This window comes from Callospermophilus lateralis, chromosome 4 (genome assembly GCF_048772815.1).
Source record: "Callospermophilus lateralis isolate mCalLat2 chromosome 4, mCalLat2.hap1, whole genome shotgun sequence".
NCBI classification, from domain to species: Eukaryota; Metazoa; Chordata; class Mammalia; order Rodentia; family Sciuridae; genus Callospermophilus; species Callospermophilus lateralis.
This window is the reverse complement of record NC_135308.1, coordinates 152,621,508-152,645,689: the sequence shown is the minus strand read 5'-3', so window position 1 is coordinate 152,645,689 and position 24,182 is coordinate 152,621,508. Positions and strand designations below refer to the sequence as shown.

Below are 24,182 nucleotides of genomic sequence, written 5' to 3'. Positions count from 1 at the left end.
AAGCTAGATGCATGTTGGGGTCCTGGCATGTTAGAGACATGCTGCTCCCAGAAAACCTACCCAGGCTAGTTTCTCTAGTTGCTGGCGCCCAAATACCCTGTGATCAGAATTTTCTGATTTACTCTATCCATAAAATCTTTATTGTCTATAAGCTTTCATCAAATCCCCCACAGCACATGGGAAAAGGAGCTTGATTCTGTGGAAAAGCAATCCACAGGAGAGGGCTTTTCCCTTGTGAAATGAGACAGCATAATGTTTTGGGACAGTTGTGTAGGAGGGTGGATAGGTAGATGATAGAGTTGAGTAGATGAGAGATAGACATGGAGATAGAGGATGAGAAAGGTAGGCAGTAGATAGGTCAGAGTAAAATTTTAAAATTTAAAATTTTAGAATGGTTTTGGATTTACAGAAAAGTTGTAAAAATAATATGGGGAGTTCCCACAGACCTCACACCCAGTTGTCCTTATTGTACATGACTCTGGTACACTTGTCCCAACTAAGAAACCAGTACTGATACGTTATTACTAACAAAATTGCTATGTTATTTAAAGTCACTGTTTTGCAATGTAAGTGTGTGTGTGTGTGTGTGTGTGTGTGTGTGTGTGTGTGTGTGTAAGAGAGAGAGAGCCACCCACTCCGGCTACCCCTTCAGGTATGGTTACCTTCTCCTCAGGCAGGCTGGCTGGCAGATTTAGATCTTTGACATTTGGAAACTCTGGCAGCAACGTTCCAAGTTTGGACCGGGGTGAATATGCCACTGTCTGTTTGCTCACTTCTTTCTTGCCCGTCTCGCTCACCCAGGCGGCTCCTTTCTTGGAATACATCACATCATAATATTGGGAGCTTTCCTTCACCGCAATGCCGTAGTAATGGTACCTGGGCCACAAAGAGACAGAGGGAGGCCCACATGCACTATAATTAGCTGGGGTTTTCTGAATTGGTGCTGGTGGTGGGGTTCACCTAAGGTCAAGGTGGCTGGGTACATCCTCCCCAGGGCTGGAAGTGTTAACTCTCCTATAAGGCTTGATATCTCTTGAAAACTAGAATTAAACCAAAGTTCCATGTTGCCAGCCATCAATCAGGCAGGTAAAAATAACCAAAATTGCCTCCTACAGAAAATGTTAAGTCAAATACTTTGCAAAGCAGAGTGGGGATGAAATTTTTCCATTTGTACTTGATCTACTGCATGTGATTCCAGGGCACAGCACTTGATGTCCCCCTCTGTGGGGACCCAAATGGCAGGATGTGTTTATGACTGCTAACTGCATTCCAACAAAAATTCATCTGGCCTATGATTGTGTTAATTAAAAAAAATGACAGTCTCATAGAACTGTATTTTTAAAAAAGATAAATCCCATGCTTCAGTTGACATCGAATGTCAAAAAAAGACCAGAACTTTTTATTAACTCAAAATGAGCTTAATAATAGTCATGTTTTCTATCAAAACCAATAAGGGTTGGCAGCTATGCTTTGTTTGGATGTCAGCCCCATCTATGAGTACCTGCTACTACTGGACACTTTGCAAAGTGCTTTATATACATTGATTTGTAAATAACCCTATGAAATGAGGACTATTATTGTTTTTCTAAAGACGAGACAATGCAGGCAAGAATGAACAAGCAATTTGCTCAGGGACCTAGAACCATTTGGGACAAGAACATGTTCTTTTCTACAGGTCTGTTTGACTACAAAGTCATTATATTACATTAGCAGAAACAGCACAGTGATATTTTAAACTTTGAGATGTGTCAGGATCTCTTAGGGAATTTAGCAAAAATTGAAATTTTTAGACCCCCTTCCTGGGACCTACTGATTTGGAACATCTGTGAACAGGGCCCAAGAATCAGCACTGTAACAAGCACCATCAGTGACCCTGAAGCATATCAGGGTAATCTCTGGTACTAAGGGCTCAATTTACTTAATCTTACTAAGTCCCCAGAAGACTGGAACCAATTATTACCCTACCTTACAGACAAGGCAACTAAGGTCCAGAGAATTTAAGTCACAACCCCAAGGTCCCCCAGTGAATTAGTCGTTGAGGCAGGATTTGAACCTCTATAAAGTGCTTTTAAACACTAAACCAGGGATCCTCAAACTTGACTAACAGTAACTCTCCTGCCCCTCCTGCCCCCAAGATTCCAGGTTAGTAAGTCTGGATTTTCACAGTCCCGGGCTACACCAGCCGGAGGCCCTCAGGGACCTTGCTTTCAGAAACACTGCACCACACGTTCACTACTTTTCTCCACCCATGGATATGTGGTGACAGTCACAAGATAGTGAACCGAGAGGCACTTGGATGAACCAGAAAGGTTCTCACAGGGAGGGAGGAGCTGAACACAGAACCTTCCCTTCCCGACCCCATTACTTCTAGTACCATTCTGTGATGTTTCTGCTGAGTGGGCACCTCGCCTCTATCTGAATGCCTCCTGGGACGAAGAACTCGGGCCCTCCAAAGGCGGCCCAGTTCATCTTAAGCCGATATAGTTATCAGAAAGTTCTTTGTGTTGAGCTGGTATCTGCCGTCTGTGCCTTCTACTGCCCAACTGTCACGTAACTGCCTTTCCATCAGAGGCGCTCCTTGGGGGAGGGGCTGGTTCCTGTGGCTCCGGAATCACCCTTCCGTGGGAAGGCAGTTAGGACAAGCCTCCCTCACTCAAAGAAGTTCCCCTTTGTAACTTAAGATCATCTGTGTCTATCTCTATGCCTGTATTTATCTATACACATAGTTATCGCATGTCTAGACCAGACCACTTCTTGATTAGTCAGCAGGTATGTTGCTAAACTTGGCAACCACAATAAAGCTCTTGGTCCCTTCTCAGCTTTTCTATTTTGGTTCTGAAGGGCACATCAACACTCCTCACTGGCCACCCCCCACATTTCTTCGGTCAAGGTGGATTTGCTGGGGAAGAGCTTTTCATTGACTTTCCAGGGGCTGCCAGGGTGGAGGTAGACCTGGGAGGATTCTTCTGGAAAGGATACAATACGCTTGAGTATACCAATTTATAAGGAGGATGTTGCCCCATTTGTCAACCCACAGGTTAAAGAAAACAAAAACATGTTCTTACATGAAAACAGAAAGGAACTTTCTCCAAGTTTATGCAGGAAGGGAAACCTTCCTGTTCTTTTTGACCATCTTCTCTCTGACTTTACTATCTATCTTTACTATTTCTACTCTTCTTGGAAATGGGCGACAATGTATTATTGGAGCCAGTGACTCTTTAAAGACCCTAAGTTGGACAAAAATCACTCATTTTCATTCATCCGACACCCACCCCTCCATCCATCCATCAGTCCACTCATCTGTTTCAACCAACATTTTTGTATCTTCCACAGTGTGTTCACCAGCAAATAATGATGGAAGAACTTGACTTCTGTACTGTATAAGCTCATCAAGGTTGAAAACTTTAAACAGATATCACAAATTTTCTTTAGAGTAATCACCTTGGAAAATTGTTAGGAATTTATTTCAAGATGTTCTTTGCTCAAAATTTTTCTGGTGGTCCCTTTAGAATTTGCCCCGACAGCTTCTGAGCCACACAAAAAAAGTTAGTCTCATTATTCTCAGAACTTTACCAAAAACAGGTTTTCCCCCCAGTTTGATCATCCATTTTCTTTCCCTAATGTTTCCAAAGTCAAACCCCCTATCCCTCCTTGGAGGATAAGAATGTGTTTGCTGCCAGGAGTGACAGAAGCAGGTTAGGGGACTGGGGGTTTTGCATAAGGTGGCAATATGGGCATGCTTTTGAAACACCCCCAGAAAGAAGGCCTACAAGTCCTATATGGCTGTTTAAAAAAAAAAAAAAAAATTGTTGAGGGTTTCATACTCACTCTGCTGACCTGCTCACTCCATGCTAAGGCACCCTCTAGTGGAGTCGCAATGAACATTAGCATAACAAAGAAAGCTGCTTAACTCAGGGTCAGCCAAACCCCCAGGGCCCCTGCCCTTTCCATGGAATACCTATTAACTTCCAACAATTTTTGAAACATCCTTGAGACAAGTCCTATGATGTGGATTTTAATGAAGCCTGAGCAGGTAGAGATCCCCTTCTCTCTGACACACCTGAGACAGGTGTCCTGTGGTGGCCTCCTTAGGTCTTCCCTAAGCATCGCCTCCCCAGGAAGCCCTCCCCATTTTGTTGGAAATCCAGTTCTCTTTTTCTTGTCTGTCTTGCCCACCAGAATGTTCCCAGTACCTAGCACGAGGATATCGTCCCTTGTGTACCACAGGCCTTTTGGACCAGCCAGAGCATCCTGTTGGGTTACTAGCCACCCATCTCTCCTCTGACCTGCTAGATCCTATCAGAGCAGACTGCTCAGCAAAAGCAGTCCGAGGAACCTGGAGTTGGTCCAAGAAGCCACAAGGTGCTCCTTGAAATGATGTCCAGCCTATTTGACAAAAAATATCCTTTAAGACAGGGTGGCACAAAATCAGATTCCATCGAACAGCTGGACCAAAGGGTTCCAAGCTACTAAAGGGTTTCTCTCCCAGTGGTCCTGAGAGAGGGAGCCACTGTCCTCTGTGTTCCCTCTGGGCACTGGCCTGCAGACAGAGGTCAGGATGAGCAGTCTGGCGTCCGGCCTAGCTCCAGGCCCAGAGAGGCCCTTCTGTGGGCAGCAGAGCAGTGAGTGCTTACTTTGACTGTCCTCGGGTCCCGAGTCTTCTGGTGGTCAGCTGAGGAAACTGCTGCCTTATGATCTGTAAGTCAACACAAGAATCAGTTACCCACAGGCTGAAGTTGGGGCACAGTGACTGAGTTTTTTACAAATGACAATCATATGAGGGGAGGAAAACAGGTTCTTGTGGCCATGACTTGTTAGGAGTCTGTGGAACCCTGGAGAAGACAGGGCTGGGGAGACAAAGGGGAGCTCCCGGATGGTGGTGGGCTCTGATCCTGAGAGCCTCTCACCTGGCCCCTCTGAGTTTCACTCCCCCCTACTTAACATAGAAGAGCATTCTAGACCACTAGAACATCCACTCCCCACTCAAAACCCTCTGTCACACTTGAACCCAAAACCCACCCTCAGCCTCTGTGATGGCCCTGCCCCCGCTCGCTCCCCACTGGCTTTCCTCTCCTGCAGTACCACCCAGATTCCCTCCAGCTGGCTCCTAATCTCAAACCTTTCAGAATTTTGGGCACTGTCATGCCCACAGGCCTTTTGGACGAGCCAGTTTTGAGCAGCACAGCCCCATCCCTGGCCACCAGTGGGCCCTGACTTATGTCTTCTTATCACTTAGCACCATCCAGAATTACCTTGCACACTAAGATTGTGTCTCTTCCTACTTGAGTGCAAGGTCCATGAGAGCAGGTCCATGACAGTCAGGACCTTGCACAGGGCTTGGCACATGGAAGAGCTTGATTCATATTTGCTGAATGAAGGATAAAACCTCTGATCCCTGCCAGGACCGCCCTTGACCTGTCTGCAGACGAGGGATGGTAACCGCCATGGCCCAGGACAAAAATAGATTCACAGGCAACCTGGAGGAAAGTCCATCGCCTAGCTAGAAACACAACCAGGGGCCTCTTTCTGGGTTCTGAGATGATGTTCATGGAGAGCCAGTATAAAGCCTGTGTGTAAGAATTGTGCATTTGGACTACCGGATCAGGATCAGGTCAGAGCTCAATATTTTTTAGGCTGGATGCCCTTTGGCAACTTCACATGCAAATGACTCACTTTCCCTATTTGTGAAATGGGAATGATAAGAACCATTCCCTTAGAGAACACTTGTAAAAATTTAAAAAGTAAATGTGTGTAAATAATTTGCAGCAGAGCCTAGCACTTAGTAAATACTCTGTGTTATCCATCATTACCACTGACTATTCTGACGACTCACATCCTTCTAATTCCATGGACTTGACTTTTCAAGTCTAACTGAATTCTCCCAGGGCCTCTTCCCTTTTAGCTCAGCACTGAGCAGACATGCATGGTCGGAGAGCAGCCTGGCACTGCTCTCCCTGGGAAGAGAGGCTGTAGTTGATTTCCCACAGGTAGGACATAAACCTCGAGTGCTTTTTCCAGAGATGGGGATGAATCTCTCTCCCTCCATTCACACCATCTTTCCCCCACGCCTTACTCTTACTGACTGATTTACTCACTCATTCAACGGACAGGTACTGGGACCCTGAGAGCTGTTTGAACTTGAACATACTACTCCACCTCTCTCTGCCTTCGTTTCCTCCTGTGATATCCAAGGACTCAGGAGTTATGAAGTTATGAAGTTACCCTATCTGGGGGGGACAGATGATGCTGCCCCCTAAGTGACTTGGCCTTTGTGTGATGGAAAAGATGTGGCCAAAGGAAAGAGGAACTGAGAATCCAGAGTGGGTGGCATGAAGATGGCCTATGTTGGGAGCTGACCATCTCCACTGTAGAGGATGGGTGGGACAGCAATTCCTCATCCGAAAATGGATGAAAATGATCACAGGATGTTTAGAGAAGCTAATGTGATGACATCATAAAGCCACTTCTGGAAGTATAAAAGAAAAGAACTTTAAAAATATTCTGGTGATGAAGCATAATGTCATGAGTGATAGCAATCCTGAAAGTGAAGACATGATTCAGTCGGTTCTGCGCCTTCTGTGAGAGTGTGACTTTCTTAGTGACATATCCCAGTATCTTTCACACTAACTCTTGTTAAACTAAGGACCTGGGCTTCTCGCTTCCTCTATGTCCCTCCCAGATTGTTGTGCCCTGAAAAAATATGCAATATTAAAGGTGGGCTGATGAGAGCCTTCTTGAAACCCTTGGCCCCCACGTGTGGTCTAGGAGCGCGTCGAGGCTCAGCGGCCCCATCACGCTGGGCTAAGGGATGGCCAAACTCTCTAGACCCTCATCACGGGACAGGTTTCAGAGTGAGGATCTGACGCGCTGCTCATGAAGTGCAATACTGAACAGAGATGCTGGTGTAGATAGAGGGGACACAAGAAAAGCGTCAAAGTGGAGCTAGGAGTTCTTCATGTTGGTTAGAAACGTGATGATTTGGGTTCTGAGTTTCCTAACCATCCATGCAGGGAAGGCAATAGAATAGAATTATAAGAGTCCCAGTTTTAACAAGGGGAGCACATGCTAGGTGCTGAGCTGTGCTTTCCTTATGCTCAGCCCTGGGAGGTTTCTCCTAGGCAAACGGGCACAGCAGTGAGGCACCAGGTTGGACCCTCTGATGCTGGCGAACATGGAGAAAACGGGACGACTCAATGCCGTCAAAGCTGGGAGTGCTCAGGTTGCTGAAGACAACACTTGTTATACCACCCCTCCTGAAGGCATTTTTACAAAATATATCAAGAGCCCCAAAATACTCATAAGGAACTCATCTAAAAGGAAGGAAAAAACCAAGCGTGAGGCTACTAACAAGTGTGAAAAATTAGCAACAATATAAATGTCCAATGACGGAATGGCTAACTACAGGACAGCACATGCACTCAACAGAACTCACGTGCCATTAGAAATGACGGCAACAGAACCATCAGGATGTGAAAAAATGCTAGGGCAAAATACTGAGTGAAACAGCAGACCTGCACCATGTTATGCTGTGGTTATGCTTTATGTACAAATGTAGGAACACACAAGGAGAAATGAAAATGGGCATTTGTTAAGGTAGTGAGATTGTGGGTAGAACAACATATTGGATGATATTTGTGTACTAAGTCAACTTTCTATGCAAATGGAAAGGCATTTTCTTATTAGAAATATCCGTAACTGAAAAAGGAAGTTCAAGAAAATCTTGAAAGCAGCACGAAAATCTACCAACATGCTACAGTGCTAGTTTTTCTTGTCCTTTTCTCTTTAAAAAGCAAATCACTCCCCATTCCCTGCAAATCAGCTGTAAATAATAAAAGAAAGCAGCATTGTTGTGCTTGGTTGCTAAGTCTTCTTATTACTTGATTTAAGAGACTGGGCTGGGTTCTGAGGTCCTCCGAAGTGTTTATTTGAATGGTCTCCCACACAACATCCTCCAAACACACAGGCAGAGCCCCGATGCCTGCCCGAGGCCAAGGGACCAAGGGCTGCAGCTCTGGCCCACTGGGAAGTGGGGACGGGTCTTCTGGGGCCATTTGTTCCACTTTTGTGAGTTGACGCTGCACACAAGCGATGCATTTATGATTCTTGGCACTGTCATGACGTGGGACTGGGAATTCACTGACCAATTTTATCTGTGATTAAACCTGTGCCAGGGTTTTCACTTATTCCTTTTGAATAGTATCCATGCAAGCAGTTTGCATCTTTGTGACCAGCATCACCTGCTGAGTCACCCAAGACAGGCTCCTAACCCTGCTTAACCGGATGATGTCCCTTTGGTCCTGCCTTCCAGACATCTCCTGTGCCCCGCAGCTTCTGATTGCTTCTCCACTCCCCGACCCCCACCCCATCCTCCCACTGGCTGCCCTGCCTGCCTCCATTCTTGCTACCTCACCAGCAGACTCTGTCTAAAGGGCAAATGCGATCAATTCATTTCTTTGTTGGAGGTGCTAGGTGCCTTCTCTCAGCCTGCTCTGGATAAAATCCAGGCCCTGCAGGTTGGTCCACGAGTCTATTCCTGCCCAACTCCCCAGCCACAAATCCAGCTCCCCAGGTTCCATGCTGGTACTGGTCCTCCCACCGTTCATACTACCTTCTCTCCCAGGACCACCAAGCCCACAGTAACCCCTCCTACCCCCGAGAAACTGCTCTCCTTCTTTGAGTGTCTGTCTCCCACTTCCCCTGTTTCATGTCCCATGAAACCACAGGAGCACCAGGCCCCGCTGCTCTTCTCTCCGTACAGATGGATAAACTGAGGCCTGAGGCCCTAAGCCACCTACGGAGCTACACAGTTCACAAGATGCCTCCAGTCTGACTGGACACTCCACCACACCAACGTTATTGCTTCTAGATGAATGAAATGTCCCCAGACCCTTCATTCGTTCCTTCAGCAGCAGCCTTGATATCATTTAGGTCACATTCCTGCATTCCCACATTAAGCGTGTTTGAGGAATGAGATGATTTCTTGTTTCCATCTTCAGGGAAGATTTCTCCCGAGTCCCCCCACTACTCTGAGCCTCTCTGGGCATGCTCTAGCAGCCTCTGCTGAGGACAGGCTCCATCTCTCCATATTCCTATAGCTAGGGAAAGTGGAAACAGCCAGGGGTGGTGATATCGCAGGCATCTGCTCACAGCCAGAACAAAGTAGAAATGTCAGGACTGGGGACGTAGCCCAGTGGTAAGTGTGAGACCCAGGATTCCATTTCTAGTATTGGAAAAAAAAATCTTTTGGTTTGAATAACTGAGGTCACCAAGTAGATTTGCTGATGGAATGATCAGCCACTCAGAGGTCTCCAACATTCCTCCAAGGCCACCTGAGTCACCAGTAGCCCACATACTTCTGTCTTTTCTCTCGCCTCGTCCTGACCACCTGGTGTTGGCGCAGTTCTCTGAATGCTCCCCAGGCCCTCCTCTCTGCACTCCTCTATCCCTCCTCACCACTGTGTCCTTAAAGGCCTCCTGCCTTCTGTCCCACCCACCCCCTAACCCCAGCATACACTCCACTTCTCCAGGAACCCTTCCCAAGGCCCTGACCAAGGCAGAGCTCTTCCTTCCCAAACCCTGGCTGCACCTGTCACTTTCCATCTATAACCCGGTTCCACCCTCCATCTTGACCACACCCTGATCCGACCTGCATCCTCCCGACTGCCAGCCCAGGACCATGATCCTCACGGGACTGCTACAAAGCCCCCTCATCACCCTGCTCCAGTCAGGCCCCTCTAGACTGGGTCCACACCAGCAGGTCCCACCCAATGCCCCCTTCCTTCCAGCTCGCCTCACCCAGTCCCTGTGCTCCAGCCACACTGCATGGCTCCATGGTTCCCAGACGTCACGTGCTCTCAAGCTGGACTTTCCCACAGCTGTTCTCCTTGGCTCATGCCCCTTGCTGCCTGGTGTCCACTCATCCTTCAAAGCTCATCTGGCACCTATTTCCTCCCAGACATCCTTCCTGGGTGACTTGATTGGTGACCATAATTATGCGGTCCATCAAATCTTCTTTTAAGTAATTTGTTTTTAAATTGTAAAACAGAAATTGTATTTACGGTATACAATATGATATTTTGATATTTGTATATGCCATACATCGTGAAATGGCTAAATTGAGCTAATTAACATGCATCAATTCATATACTTCTCTCTTTTTAAAATGACTGTTTTAAATGTACAGTATGTTGCTATCAATTATCGTCTCCGTGCTGTACAACCAATCTCTTGAACTCACTCCTCTTTCTAACTGAAATCTTGAGTCTTCTGATGAGCGTCTCCCCAGCTCCTCCACAGAATCTCTGACTACTCAGTGGTCCATCAGTTCTACAAAGGCCTTCCCTGAGCCTCTAACACTCTACACGAACTGGATCTCCAGCCCATTTTCTCCCGAGATTCCTCGAGTTCAACAAGCTGCAGCCTCAAAACCCATAAAGGGGTGGCTGATGGCACAGGGCTCAGATTGTTCAAGAGCAGCAGCTGCTGGGCTCCTACTGTCAGTGGGTGTTTTGCCAGGGCCCAAGGGACACGGTGCTGAGCACAACCGAAACAGCCTCTATTAAGGAACTGACATCTCAGTGTGAGAAGACCACTATCTTATATCAGGGAGATGCCACAGGGGAATAAATGCTACTGAGGGATAAGGGAACATGAAGGTGGGGGTATTGTTTTGCTAGAGTTTGGAGGACTCAGTGGTAATGTGGCATATGAGTGGTGAATAAAAGAAAAGAAGGAATAAACTCTGGCCATCTGAGGGGAGAGAGTTGCAAGAAGAGGGAGCAACCAGTGCAAAGGCCCTGGGGTGAGAGCCAGTTTGATTTATTTCAGGAAGAAAAAGAAGACCAATGTGGCTGGAGCAGAGCCAGGGCACAGGAAAGTGGTAGGAGATGAAGTATGGAGGCTGAGAAGGGTTGATGGGACAAGGGCTTGTGTGGGGCACTGCACGCATTTATAAGCACTTCTGCTTTTACTGAGTGAGATAGGGAGACTTGAGAGGAGTTAAGGAGGGGAGTATGGATGAGATCTGACTTAAGGACAAAAGGATCAGTATGGCTGCTGTTCGGTACTGACCGGAGGGTGGAAGCAGGAGTAGTCTGCAGGCTACTGCAATGGTCCAGGCAGGACATAATGCAGCTGAGTACATTCATTCATTGACTCAATAAATGAAAGAATGAATAAATCACTGCTTTCGTCATTGGCCACTGAAGTTGTCAGTGTTGTGTTGATATAAATAATGCTAGAAGCAACAGCTTTGTGTATAATGATTTTTTGTTGATATTTTATTCTTGTCTTTGTTTTCTTTTCCCCTCAATATAGTTTCTCAAATGGAAAGCTGCTTGATCAAAGGGGAGAACATGTCTATGTCCTGAAAACACACTGTCAAATTGCTTTCCAGGAAGTGTAGAAGGGCATTAACACTTTGAAAAAAATGTGCTAAACTGCAAAGCAGAAAATCCTCTTGTTCCTTCTTCCACGTGAGCCTCAGGTTCCTTCTCTGCTAAGTGATGCTCAGCTCACCTCACGGGCCGGCTCGCAGCAGGGTGACGGTGGTAGAGAATGGGCACCCAGGCTGGTCTGCTGGTGGAGGCAGGAGCTCAGCCAGGCAGCCTTCACGGTACCCCTGGCTGCAGGGAGGAGAGAGCTGAGCAGCTGCCAGGTCGGGTGGGGCAGGGGTCCGTCTGCTAACACCCCACCCTGCCTCCCTTGTCCTTCCCCTCCAGCACCATCCTTTCCAGCCTGTTCTCCTCCTACGCAGAATTAGCACTATATACTTTCATCGTTTTTAGGTTTTTTCAGAAGATCCTCATGCAATCCGTTACAGGCTTTTGAGACACATCGCGCTCTCCCAAGCACTGGGTTTGTGTGATTAGAATATTTGATGCTGGTTGTGAAAATTCTATTACCTAAAATTAGTTGATGGCCAAATCCTCTCGTCCTCCGAAAAGAGAGAAAGACAATTTGAAATGAGGAAAGGGAAGCGTGTTAGGAGCGGGGTGGGGGATGGGAGGAAGCTCGGTGCCACGTCACATTTCACCCAAATGGAGGTCAAGACTTTTCCCACTCGGAGCAAAGAAAGCGCTGTTGCAGATGGCACCTCCTTCCTGCAGCCGCAACAAAACCCTGTGGGAAGGGGGTTTGGCTTTTTTTTTTTTTTTTTTTTTTTTTAAGTGTTTCTTATGGGCTGCAAATTACAAATTATTCTCTTCTCCTTTCACCAAATAATCAACTGGTCCCTGAATCTGAAAGCCCAGCACAATTTAGTTTGAGTCTCAAAATGCGAGGTCGGTTCAGCCCCATGAAGGCTGTTCAGCTTTTAATTTCTGGAGCAAGACTCAGCAAACAGTAAAACACTTTTGTGGAGCTGTGAAAGTTGAGCTTCGCTGTTTGATAAATGAGCAGACGGGCAGGCAGCCCCTCTTTCTCTTTTTGTATGGATTCAATGAAGCCTGTCTAAAGAACACCACATGCTGTTCTAGCTACTGATCTAACATTCCGCAACACCCCAGCCTTCCAAATTCCCTTTAATTACTCGCGAATCCCACCCTTCTCTCTTTCAGCCTGGGCAGACAGAGCTGGGGGTTCTGGGGGCGGGGGTGGAAGCAGAGAAGCCCTGGAGAAGCTGCTGGAATTCTTTGAGGTGGTGGTCACATGACTCAGCTACACCCTCCAGGTTGGAGGAAACCCAGCCTGCGGGATACCCACACGTGAATTTTATGGGTGCAGTTCTTAAAGAAATACCAGTTACCGGCTAGCATTTGGGAAATGACTTGTCTAAACAATTACCCTCCTGTAAGTAGTGAAAAGAGGGACTCACATCCACTGAGCATCGCTGGGGGCCAGGCACTAACCAGGAAGTGTTATGCTCAGTATTAAATTTTATTCTAGAAAAGCACTGGAGGAGTGGACGATGGTGCCCATGTTAGAGGCGAGCACTGGGAGCTAAGGCAGCTCAAGGCTGCTTGCACTCACTGGCTCTGCTCTCCTCTACCTGGAGTCAGCAGGTGTCCATGTGGCATTACATCAAAAGACACCTCCAGAGCCACATAAGGAAGCTACTCATCCTGCTACAGTCCGCCTCTGTTGGTGACCCTAGGCTGCATTGTCTCCATCAGTTTGATCTCCAGACTTAGTCACCAGGTTTTTGGTTGTTTCCATAAATTCAATCCACCCTCAGTAGGCAAAGATCCTCCAACAAGAAGTGATCTAAAAGAGATTCCAGGGCGAAGGAGGACGAACAGATCCCCACACGCGCGCGCGCGGGAGGAGACAAAGCTCAGGTGTTGATCAAGAGTCAAGAAGGCTGAAAACAGCTTCCAGAGAGGCTGGGGGTCCCAGTTCAGGGGTCTTCTGGGTGTGGGAAAAGAAAGGCGTTTCCAGTAGAAAGAAAGTAGAAGCGGTTCCTGTTTTATAACCAGGTACTGCAGAAATCTTGTGTCTTCTTATTATGAAAACACTTCAGACATGATTTTTTTTGAAGAAGAGAATAAGAAAAATGATCAGGGAGAAAAGTTAGTTAAAGGGGTCTAATTGTTACAAATCATCTGGAAGCGTGATAGTCATTTTCTTTTTGGATTCTAAACCTAGTCCCTTTCTCAGAGGAGAAAAAAGCATGAAGCCTGGTGGTAGGACGAGGACTTTGAAACGTCCTACCTGGATGCTTCCATCTTGAAAGGAGCGTTTGCCAGAGAGATTCTGCTACACTGAAGTAACGCTACCCAGTTAATATTCTTTTTTTTTTTTTTTTTTTTTGGTAGCATTTCCTGGATGTAGCACTGGGGGATTAAAAAGGTAGGCTCTTCAGGTTCCAGAGGAAATTTCCCAAGGGAAGTTTCATAATTTCCATAAGAAATTCATACCTAGTGCAATGAGGCAGAAGTAGAATTTCAAATCACATGTGTGGATGGATGAGGATTCTGTTAAAATCCAGGGCTACACAGCTTACCGAGAACCCATTAGTTATCCCTTGAGTGGTATCATGGGAGGAGGGCAAATGCAAGAAGTCTAAAAATCCCCATGTGGACCCCGTATTGTCTTGGGCTGGCTGGATCAGGTGGCACACGTGCATGAAAGAAGACAGTCACCACACACTGATTTAGCTAGAATGAGGTGAGTTACATAAGATGCAGGTTAAGTTAAAAATGGAATAATTCTGTAGATGATAATAAGAGAGGGTGCGGGAGGAGATGGCAGTGTGTGTGCGATGTGGGAAATTTTTAGAACAATTGTTCTCAAAATTGTTCAGAAGGAAGAGCACCCAGAAGGGTTGGAACATTGATATGTTTGTGATGGTATGTTAAAAACATGATGTACTAAAGTAAAGGAGTGTTGCTATAATACACTGAAATCTAATTATAACTAACATGCACTGAGCTTTACATTGACCTGGCCCTGTGCTAAACAGTGTCTTTGTGTGTGTGTGTGTGCGCGCGTGCCCGTGCGCAGGGAGCTGGTTACAGGGGATTGAACTCCGGGGATTGACCACTGAGCCACATCCCCATCCCTATTTTGTATTTTATTTAGAGACAGGGTCTCACTGAGTTGCTTAGCACCTTGCTTTTGATGAGGCTGGCTTTGAACTCGCAATCCTCCTGCCTCAGTCTCCTGACCCACTGGGATTACAGGCTATGAAACCACGTCCAGCTAAGCAGTGTCTTTAAAATTGTATCTCAGCAATCCTCCAGATGATTGCTCTCTTTATTCCATTTGATAGCTGAAAAAACTGAGGCCCAGAGGTATTAAGAAAATGCCTGAGTTTATGCAGCTAGTAAGTGGTAGAGCCAAATTTAGCCCCAAACAACTTGACATCAGAATTTTTACAAAGCACTACACTGAAAAAGAATGAACAAAATATGCAATCTGATGTGAAAGCCGATATTCTGACTTAGACACTCCATGGCATGTACCTGTTTAAGAAAAATATATGCAAGAATTTAAAGTTTTAAAATAGAAAAAAAAATTCTAGCTGTGTCATTAATTTTTTTTTTCTTTTGTAAACTGCAAAGAGATCATCACTGAAGGATCCCTCCAAAGTACCCTCATCTTCTGAAGGTGACCATGAAGTGACACAGAAATCAGAAACCATCTGCAGATGTGCTAGTGACACACCACTCAAAGATCAGGACTAGAGGCAAGATGGGCAGGTTGAAGGGACTCTCAAGGGAAAAAGCCATCATGTTAATGGGAGGACGCACTCATCGCCATTCCAGGTGCACACAGTGCTGAAGCACAGGTCCACCAAACAGGACTTTTCCTCATTGCTCAAGGATGACCAGCAAGGAAGAAGGGGCCAAATATTGGAGGAAGAGCCACATACAGCCCCACCTGCCAATGACCTCAAGGCCTCATTGGAAAAAGGCAAGATATAAATAAGCTAAACTGTACAAGTACAGCTCACCTGTCAGCCGGCTCCCCTTCACCTTGCCTCTTGCCTCCACTGTTGTCTTTCCATCACTCCATCCTGCCACCAAGTCCAGCCCTCGGGAGTCCAGCCCTGCCCCTAAAGGCATGAACTTGGAAAACCACTCAATTTCTCTGGGTCTTAATGACCTCATCTGAAAGGTGAGATCACATCACCAGATCTCTAAATCTCAGTAACAGATTAAACTCAGACATATGAAGACTGTCATGTATTGGCCAGGTGTAGGGACACAGGCCTGTAATCCCAGTGGTTCAGGGGGCTGAGGCGGGAGGATCATGAGTTCAAAGTCAAAGGCTGAAAACAGCTTCCAGAGAGGGTTGGAAGCATCTTAGCAAGGCCCTAAGCAACTCAGTGAGACCCTGTTTTTAAATAAAATATAAAAAAGGGCTGGGGATATGGCTCAATGGTTAAGAGCCCCTGGGTTCAATCCCCAGGGACCAAAAAAAGAAAAAAAAAGAAAAAAGAAAGAAACTGATATGTATTAATGAATTATCCTATCCATTCTAGGTACCTTTTTTAGACTTGAATGGAATTGAGCAATCTGAAGCATCAATAAGCTTTTAGGGGAGGTATATTTTTGAAAATAAATGGTCTCCTTATGTATTTAAAGGACATCATCACAACCACCTAGTGCCTATCTATAAATTGGCCTTTTCCTGAAAAGATCAACAACTTGCAGTACATAAATCATGTCACCATCATGCAGTCTTAGATGATCACATTAAGTCACCTATTACTTCCTCAAAGTGCAGAGTATGAGCTTTACAGATGGTTCCCCATTTATGATGGTTCAACTTCAGATTTTTTTACTTTGAGCTGGTGTGAAAGTGTCACACTTTTAGCAGAAACCAAACATTGAATTTTTAACTTTGATTTCTCCTGGCTAGAGATTTGCTGTACAATACCTGGCTGTGGTGCTTGGCACTGGCAGTGAGTGACTGCCACATGGTCTTGTGGGGGAACAACCTATACTCTACAGTGTACTATGTTGCTAGCATTTTTGTGATTTAAGTATTCAATAATACATGAGACATTCAACACTTTTTTAAAAATAGGATTTGTCTTAGATGATATTGCCCATTTGCAGGCTAATGTAGTTTTCTGAGCATGCTTAAGGTGGGTTAAGTTAAGTTAAATACATATCTGTTTCTTTCTTTTTTCCTTTTTTTTTAAATGCATTTTCCATGTACGGTATCTTCACTTCTGATGGGTTTATCTGGATGTGACCCCACTGTAAGTCCAGGAGCATCTGTAGACCCTACACACTTTCAGGATCCTGGGTTCCATTCTATAGATGTGACATATAAGAGGTTGCATGGATAACTGGAATGCCTTTATGTGGACAAAAATGGCTGGTTGCTTATCCTTCCTTCTTACTGACCAATAATTTGTTTCCAAGAGATAACAGACTACATTTTCCTGCCTCTTTGATAGCCCAGGGCAGCCATGGAGAGGTAAGAGAGAATCTCTAGGTTGGGCTCTGGGAAAGTTGCTAAAGAGGACTGATTTGGCTGGGAGTTTGGGGCTTTGCTCCCATTTCCTCTTTTTGCCTACTTATTGCTTGGAATATGGCTTTGGAGTCCAGCAGCCATTTTGGACCATAAGGTGACACAGAAATCAGAAACCATCTGCTAGGAATGGCAAACCATAAAAATAGGAGGAGGCTGAGTCTCCAATACTTTATAAACCTCTCTATATACAGCTGCGCCATCTTTTCCTAAATGTAGTTTATATAAGAAAAATAAGACCACTGATTTTTCAAGCCTCCGTTTAGGGATGGGGAATGGTGAATTTTGCCCACATCCCCAACACAATTCCAAACTGATATACCTTCAGATTTTCACCCAGGGTTTACTTAAAGAAAAGGCTCCAGTGTTTAGCTCCTTCTATTGCACTCTGCCATCAACAACATAGATCCTGAAATCAGCTATCACCTGGGAACAAAAATAACATTTCTACTTCCAGTTTCTGGTTCCACATGTAAGCAGCTAGTGAAGTTGGTCACTCTGTCCCCAAAATAGGTAAAACCCTGAACAAACTGAAAAATCAGCAACCCTTCTTGGATTCTGGGAGAAGGACACAGGGCAAATGACTGCCCCCAAGACTGAAGAGACATTTGGGGAGCTGCAACTGACTGGAACAGACACTCCTGAGTGGCTGGGACCCACTGCCAGGGGAGGGAACCTGAGCTGGAACTGGTGAGTTGCTAAAGGTTCCGTGAGGACAAGTCTGAGAGCTAGAAAATGACTCTGGGGGGATCTGGTAACAGGGGTCCCACACAAAATTGTGAGTTTACCCCCAGGAGCTCAACCAGGTTCCCAAAGTAAATATTAAAGGAAAATCCACTCATGCTTCTATCAGTGGGGAAGGGAAAAGGAACCATTTTGCGATATGCCAGAGTACTCCCAAGGGCTGCCCTCAAATAGCTAACTGAAGCTTAACCTTCTGGACTTTTATCAAAGCCTAACAAACCTGGAAGGAAGGGAAATAATCAACTCCAGTCAACTCCAGCCTTCTATGAGTAAGAAGCCAACTCTAGCAGTCCTATCAGGAGGGTGGGGGAGAGCCTAGAAACACCTATGAAGTTCATGGTCCAGAGGTGGAGACTCACTAAAGGACTGAGACCTAGTCATAGAACTAGAGAACACTCCCCCACCCCCCCACACCTTACCACCACAATTCCAAAGGAATTTCTTTCAACTGATACCTCATGCCCAGGCAGCAAGTAAAAGTTACAAGGCAGACTAAAAGGTTAAAAAAAAAAAAAAAAAAACACAATTCGAAGATACAGAGCAAACATCAGAATCAGACATGGCAGAGATTTTGGAATTCAAAATAATTATGAATTACTTGCTAAGGAACATCATGGATAAAGAACAATATGCAAGAACAGATGGGTAATGTAAGCGAGGGATAAAAATTCTAAGAAAGAACTGGAAAGATACACTAGAGAAAAGAAACATTATAGCCAAAATGAATACCTTTGATGGACTAATTTGGTGACTGGACACAGTTGAGGAAATTATCTGAGCTTGACAAACTCTGAAATACAAACTCTGAAAACAGAAAAGCAAAGAAGACAAAGATGGTGGGGATGGGGGGAGAACAGAATGTCCAGGACTATGAGGGCAATTATGGAAGATGCAAATATGCATAGTGGGAATATCAGAAGGAAGAGGACACAAGAAATATTAGAAACTACACTGGGCTAGGATTGTGGCTCAGCGGTAGAGTGCTCGCCTAGCACGGGCAGGACCCGGGTTTGATTCTCAGCACCACATAAAAATAAAGGCATTGTGTTGTGTCCATCTACAAAAAAAAAAAAAAAAAAAAAAAGATATTCTCTCTCTCTCTAAAAAAAAAAAAAGAGCGAAAGAAAGAAAAGAAACTACAGTGACTGAGGATTTCTATGAGATGATAAATCATAGATGTAAGAAAAAAACAAAACAAAACAAAAAACCTTGGATGGCGGAAATCAGAGGGGAAAAAAATCTTACCTATAGAAGAACAAAGATAAGAATTGTATCTGAATTCTCCTTAAAAATAATTAATCAAGAAGAAAGTGGGATGGAATGTTTAAAGTGCTGAGAGAGAGAAGAATTCCACCAACCTAGAATTCTGCACACTGCAAAATTATCCTTCAAGAGAGAAAAAATAAATAAATGAATAAAAAATAAATAAATAAATACAGACCTTCTCAGACAAGCAAAAATTAAGGAAATTTGACTCCAGTAGATCTACCTCACAAGAAATGTTAAAATAAATTTCTTTAGAGAGAAGGAAATTGATATAGATCAGACTCTTAGACCTACATAAAGGAAATGTAGTAAAAAAGGAATAAATGAAAGTAAAATTAAAATTTCTAGTTATTAATTGATCTAACAGCTACTTGGGAGGCTAATGCAGGAGGACCACAAGTTCAAGGCTAACCAGGAACTGTCTCAAAATAAAATAAAAAAGGCAGGGAATGTAGCTCACCAGTAGAGCACTCACCTAGCATGCACAGGGCTCTGGGTTCAATGTGCAATTTTGGGGGTGGGGAATGTATAACTGATATGGTTAAAAAAAAAAAAAAAGGAAGCAGGGGCTGGAGATATAGCTGAGTTGGTAGAGTGCTTGCCTTGCATGCACAAGGCCCTGGGTTCAGTCCCCAGCACAAAAATAAATAGATAAATAAGAGAGAGAGAGAGAGAGAGAGAGAGAGAGAGAGAGAGATAGATTATCATACAAATGCCCAACTAAAACCACAAAGGGTAGAAAAAGAATAGAAGATAGAAATAAAAACAGAACAAGGCAACAAATAGAAATCAGTAACAACTATGGTAGATATTAATCCAGCTGTATCAATAATCACTTTAAACACCAGTGGTCTAAATGCATTAATTAAGACAGAGGTTGTCAGCGTGGATCAAAAAACACAATCTGACCATACGTCACCTACACAAAGCCCATTTAAAATATAAAGACATATAATGAAAAGTAAATGGATAAAGAAGAAAGTACTAAGCTGACACTCATCAAGAGAAGCAGGAGTAGCTAAATTCATTTCAGTCAAAACATACTTCAGGGCAAGGAAAGGCATCAGTGATAAAGGAGGACATTACATAATAGGGGGATCAATTCTCTAAGAAGGCAGAATAATCCTTAAAGTGCTTGTGCTTAACAATAGTGCACTTAACTACATGAGGAAAAAATATAGAATAGTGAGGAGAAATTTAGGAATCCACTATCATAGTTGGAGATTTCAACACCTCTCTCTCAGGAACGGACAGATCCAGCAGGCAGAGGACCAGAAAGGACACCATGATCCGCGGGATATAATTGAGATTTACAGACTATTTCATCCTACAACAGCAGCACACACATGCTTCTTCTCAAACTCACATAGAATGTTCATACATTCTGGGTCATAAAAGTACAACTCAACAAATTTTAAAGACTAGAAATCATATAATTTCTTTTATCAGGCCACAACAGAATTGAACTAGAAATCAATAACAAACAGATAACTGGAAAATCCCCAAACACTGGGAAATGAAGCAACACACTTCTAAACAACACATAGGCAAAAAATAAATCCCAAGAGAAGTTTAAAAATATAAAATGAAAACACATCAAAATTTGTAGGATGCAATGAAAGCAATGCTTAGAGGAAAATATATATAATTAAATGCATGTATAGGAAAAGAAGATATATCTAAAACCAATACTTAGTTTCCATCTTAAAAAACTAGAAAGAAAAAAAAAAAGAAGAGCAAATTATTTCCAAAGCAAGGAGACAAAAAGGAATCATAGGAAGCAGAGGATAAATCATGGAATTGAAACCACAAATCAATTGAGAGTATTCATGAAACCAAAAGCTGGTTCTTTGAAAAAAATTAATAAAATTGATAAACCCATAGCCAGACTAAGTAAAAGAGAAGGCACAATTTCTAATATCAAAAATGAAATAAGGGACATCACTACAGGTCCTACATAGCAAAAGGAGAATAAAGGAATGACTTTATGCCCATCAACTTGATAACCGAGAAGCAATGGGCAATTTCTTGAAAGACAATATTTGCCAAATCTCACATAAGAAGAAATAGACAATAATATATCTATTAAAGAAAGAGATCAATGATTAATAATCTTTCAAAACAGAAGGCACCCGGCCCCAAATATACTCACTCATGAATTCTACTGAACATTTAATAAAGAAATTATACAAATTCTATACAAATTCTTTCAGAGGATGGAAGCAGAGGAAATGCTTCCTAGCTCTTTCTATGAGATCAGCAGTATCCCAACACCAAAATGTGACAAGAACATTAAAAGAAAATCAGAGACAACATTTCTTATGAATATAGATGCAAAAATCCTCAACAGAATATTAACAAATTGAATCCAACCATGTCTAAAAGGAATTTTATCTCATGACCAAGTGGGATTTATCCCAGGCATACAGAGCTGATTTGACATTTGAAAATCAATTACTATAATCCATGATGTCAATGAGCTTAAAAAATTATATGATTATATTAGTAAATGTAGAAATAGCATTTGACAGAATCCAATACCCATTTGTGATTTTTAAAAAACTCTGCGAACTAGACATAGAGAAGAACTTCCTCAATTTGATAGAGAGTATCTACAAAAAGCCCATAGCTAACATCATACATAATGGTAAGAAACTCAAAGTTTTCAATGGAAAGTCATTCTCTCTTACTACTACTTTTCAGCACCCTACTGGAAGCTCTAGCTAATGAAAGAAGACAAGAAAAAGAAACAAAATATATGAATTGGGAAGGGAAGAAGTAAAACTTTGTTCACAGATTACATGATTGTCTATATAGAAAATCTGTCCAAGATTTAGTTAAACAGAAAACAAACAAAAACCTCCTAGAACTATAAAGAAATTACAGCAAGGTGGTAGGATACAAGGCTAATATGCAAAAATCAATTGCTTAGGAGTGCTTGGAAAGCAACTGGTGAGGTAGAGATGTTCTTTGCTCGAAGCCAGAGTTCCAGTTTATCCTCTGGGAAGGCTTCCTTAGCTACTGGCTAAATGCACTGATGCTCCATCTCAGTGCAAGCTGAGTTTTTGGTTTAGAGTCTCCAAAAGACAGTGGAAAAGAAGAAAGATGATTTTGGTAAAATTAAAATAGCCATTTCAACTTCCATGAGTCTCCCAGGGCTGCAGGTTGGGGGACGGGGACACTTAGTACTGGGGTTTCCCAGAACAGACCTCCCTAGATCGCAGGCTGCCCCTCGTCCCCCTCCTGTGGGGGCAGCAGTTCCTTGTGTCCATAGCTCAGGAGCCTCACTTGCCATCTTCTCTGCAGTCACTCTTCAGTGAATGTCCCCTCTGCAGGGCTCGTACCTCAGGGCCCACTCCTTCACCGTGGAGCTCAGCTCCCAGCAGTGGGAGGGCAGGGCCCAGGACAGACATGAGATAAGTGAATATTGAACAAATGGGTGGACTCAAGTATTGAGGAGGAGGCAGAATGGGCAGTGCTGGTGAGGGTGTTCACGGCACCATGAACACCCCAGCTGGGAAGACGGGAGTGGGCCTTTCTACACTGCGATGACCAGCACACTTACCCCTGGAAGTATAGAGAGGCTGAGATTTCTTCTCCAAATTTCATTATGTAGAAGGTCAGCCGGTGACAGTTATTGACTTTATCAAAGTCAAAAGGACAAAACCTGCCTCCACACATACCCACCCTGTCTCCGAAACAACTTATTTCATGTAAATGAGATGGTTAAAGGCATGGAACCTGGGTCCACATCCTGAATCCACCACTTACTTGCTGTGTGACCTTGAGCAAGTCACCTAATTCCTCTGGTACTCATTTACTCATCCACAAAATGGGAATAATTATAGTTCTTACCTCATAGAGATTTTGGGGGGATTAGGTGAATCTGACATATGAAAAGTTCTTAGAACAGTGCCAGGTACACATAAAGCCCTATGCAAATGTTTGCTATTTAATTTTATGAGTAAATTTAATTAAACTTATTTAATTAAAAGTTGCATTCTAAATTAGACAGAGCTAGACACTTCTATCATCTATTAAAAAGAGTTGCCTATTACGGCTGGCTATAACTCAGTGGTAGAGTGCTTGCCTAACAGGTATGAAGCCCTGGGTTCACAAAAAAAAAAAAAAAAAAAAAAAACGAATTGTCTACTAATAAATCATTTTAAGCTTAGGCAACTGAGCTGGGTATGATGTCATGTGTATGCTAATCTTGATCCCTATCACCTTGTGTTTGTTTCAATTTATTGTTCTGTTGTTCTCTAAAAATTTATTTCACTGCTTCCGGGGGAAAGCTAGAGTTATATTTGGGAAGTGTTTTTTCTCAATCTGATGAGCCTGGAGGGGCCTGTCGCAGGGGGAAAGGTCAGGGGGAGCAGATCAAAGCATGTCCCCTCCCTCACTGCAGGTCCCCAAACTGGGCATAGTAGAATTGAGAGGGGAGGGAGAGTTTTGAAGCGGATGGGAATTCAGTTTTAAATTGGAGAACTGATCTGGACTTTTAGCGCCTATGAGAATCTAAATTATTGAGAAGAGGCTTGTCCTTATAATCAATAACCGAAAAGCTCTTAAATCTGCCACGAAAGCATCGGTTTTCAGCAAGAGAGGTTAGCGACAGCCAAACAGAACACAGCAGAGTGGCTTTCTGCCTATGCTTCTTGGAGTTCACCTGTTTCACAGTCACACTTGCTGGGGCTCCTCTGAGGTCTCTAAGGAACAGTTTAACCCTGGAAGTGCAGTGAGCTGGCCCCAATCCTCCTACACTGAGGCTGCGGGTGACTCCCCCTAAAGTGCTGCAGCAGCCCCAGGTGGGGCGGGCTAGAGAACACATCACTTCAGCAATGGCACCAGAGCCACAGGCGCTCTCCACACACGGTCAGCCAGGCCCCGCCTGACTCCCGCTCCCTTCCCTCCACCCCCTCCTCCTCCACAGCCACCAGCCCTCATCCCCGAGAAGCCAGAAAAGGAAAGGGCCTGACCAACCCTCTTTCCCAGGGCAAATTCCAAGCCACTGGACAGCAGAAGCTCCAGCTTAGATGTGAGGCTGACTTTTTACGTGGGACTGACTGGACTTTTTAATAGCCAGGAATGAGTTGTAATTATCCAACCAAAACAGACGTGATGGCTGAACAGGGGCTGGGCTGTGCGATCTCCCTCTGTGTCATCCAAGGGCAGAGGAGGAGTTGGAGCTTTAAGGCAGTTCTTCACAGTCAAAGCAGCCGTTCCCATGTGTACCTATGCCAGCC

At 44.2% G+C, this 24,182-nt stretch overlaps 1 protein-coding gene across 5 annotated transcripts in view; it reads right to left on the bottom strand.

The window, feature by feature from the left end:
- The window catches only part of Rfx4 (regulatory factor X4), a 99,392-nt gene that overhangs the window by 70,376 nt on the left and 4,834 nt on the right, over positions 1 to 24,182 (bottom strand). For all 5 annotated transcript variants that reach the window (XM_076853253.2, XM_076853251.2, XM_077109243.1 and 2 more), the window contains exons 3-4: positions 4,635 to 4,696; positions 663 to 876 (exon numbers count right to left, since the gene is read on the bottom strand). In XM_076853253.2, the coding sequence (XP_076709368.1) occupies positions 663 to 876; positions 4,635 to 4,696 (276 nt within the window). The remainder of the gene's footprint in view (positions 1 to 662; positions 877 to 4,634; positions 4,697 to 24,182) is intronic.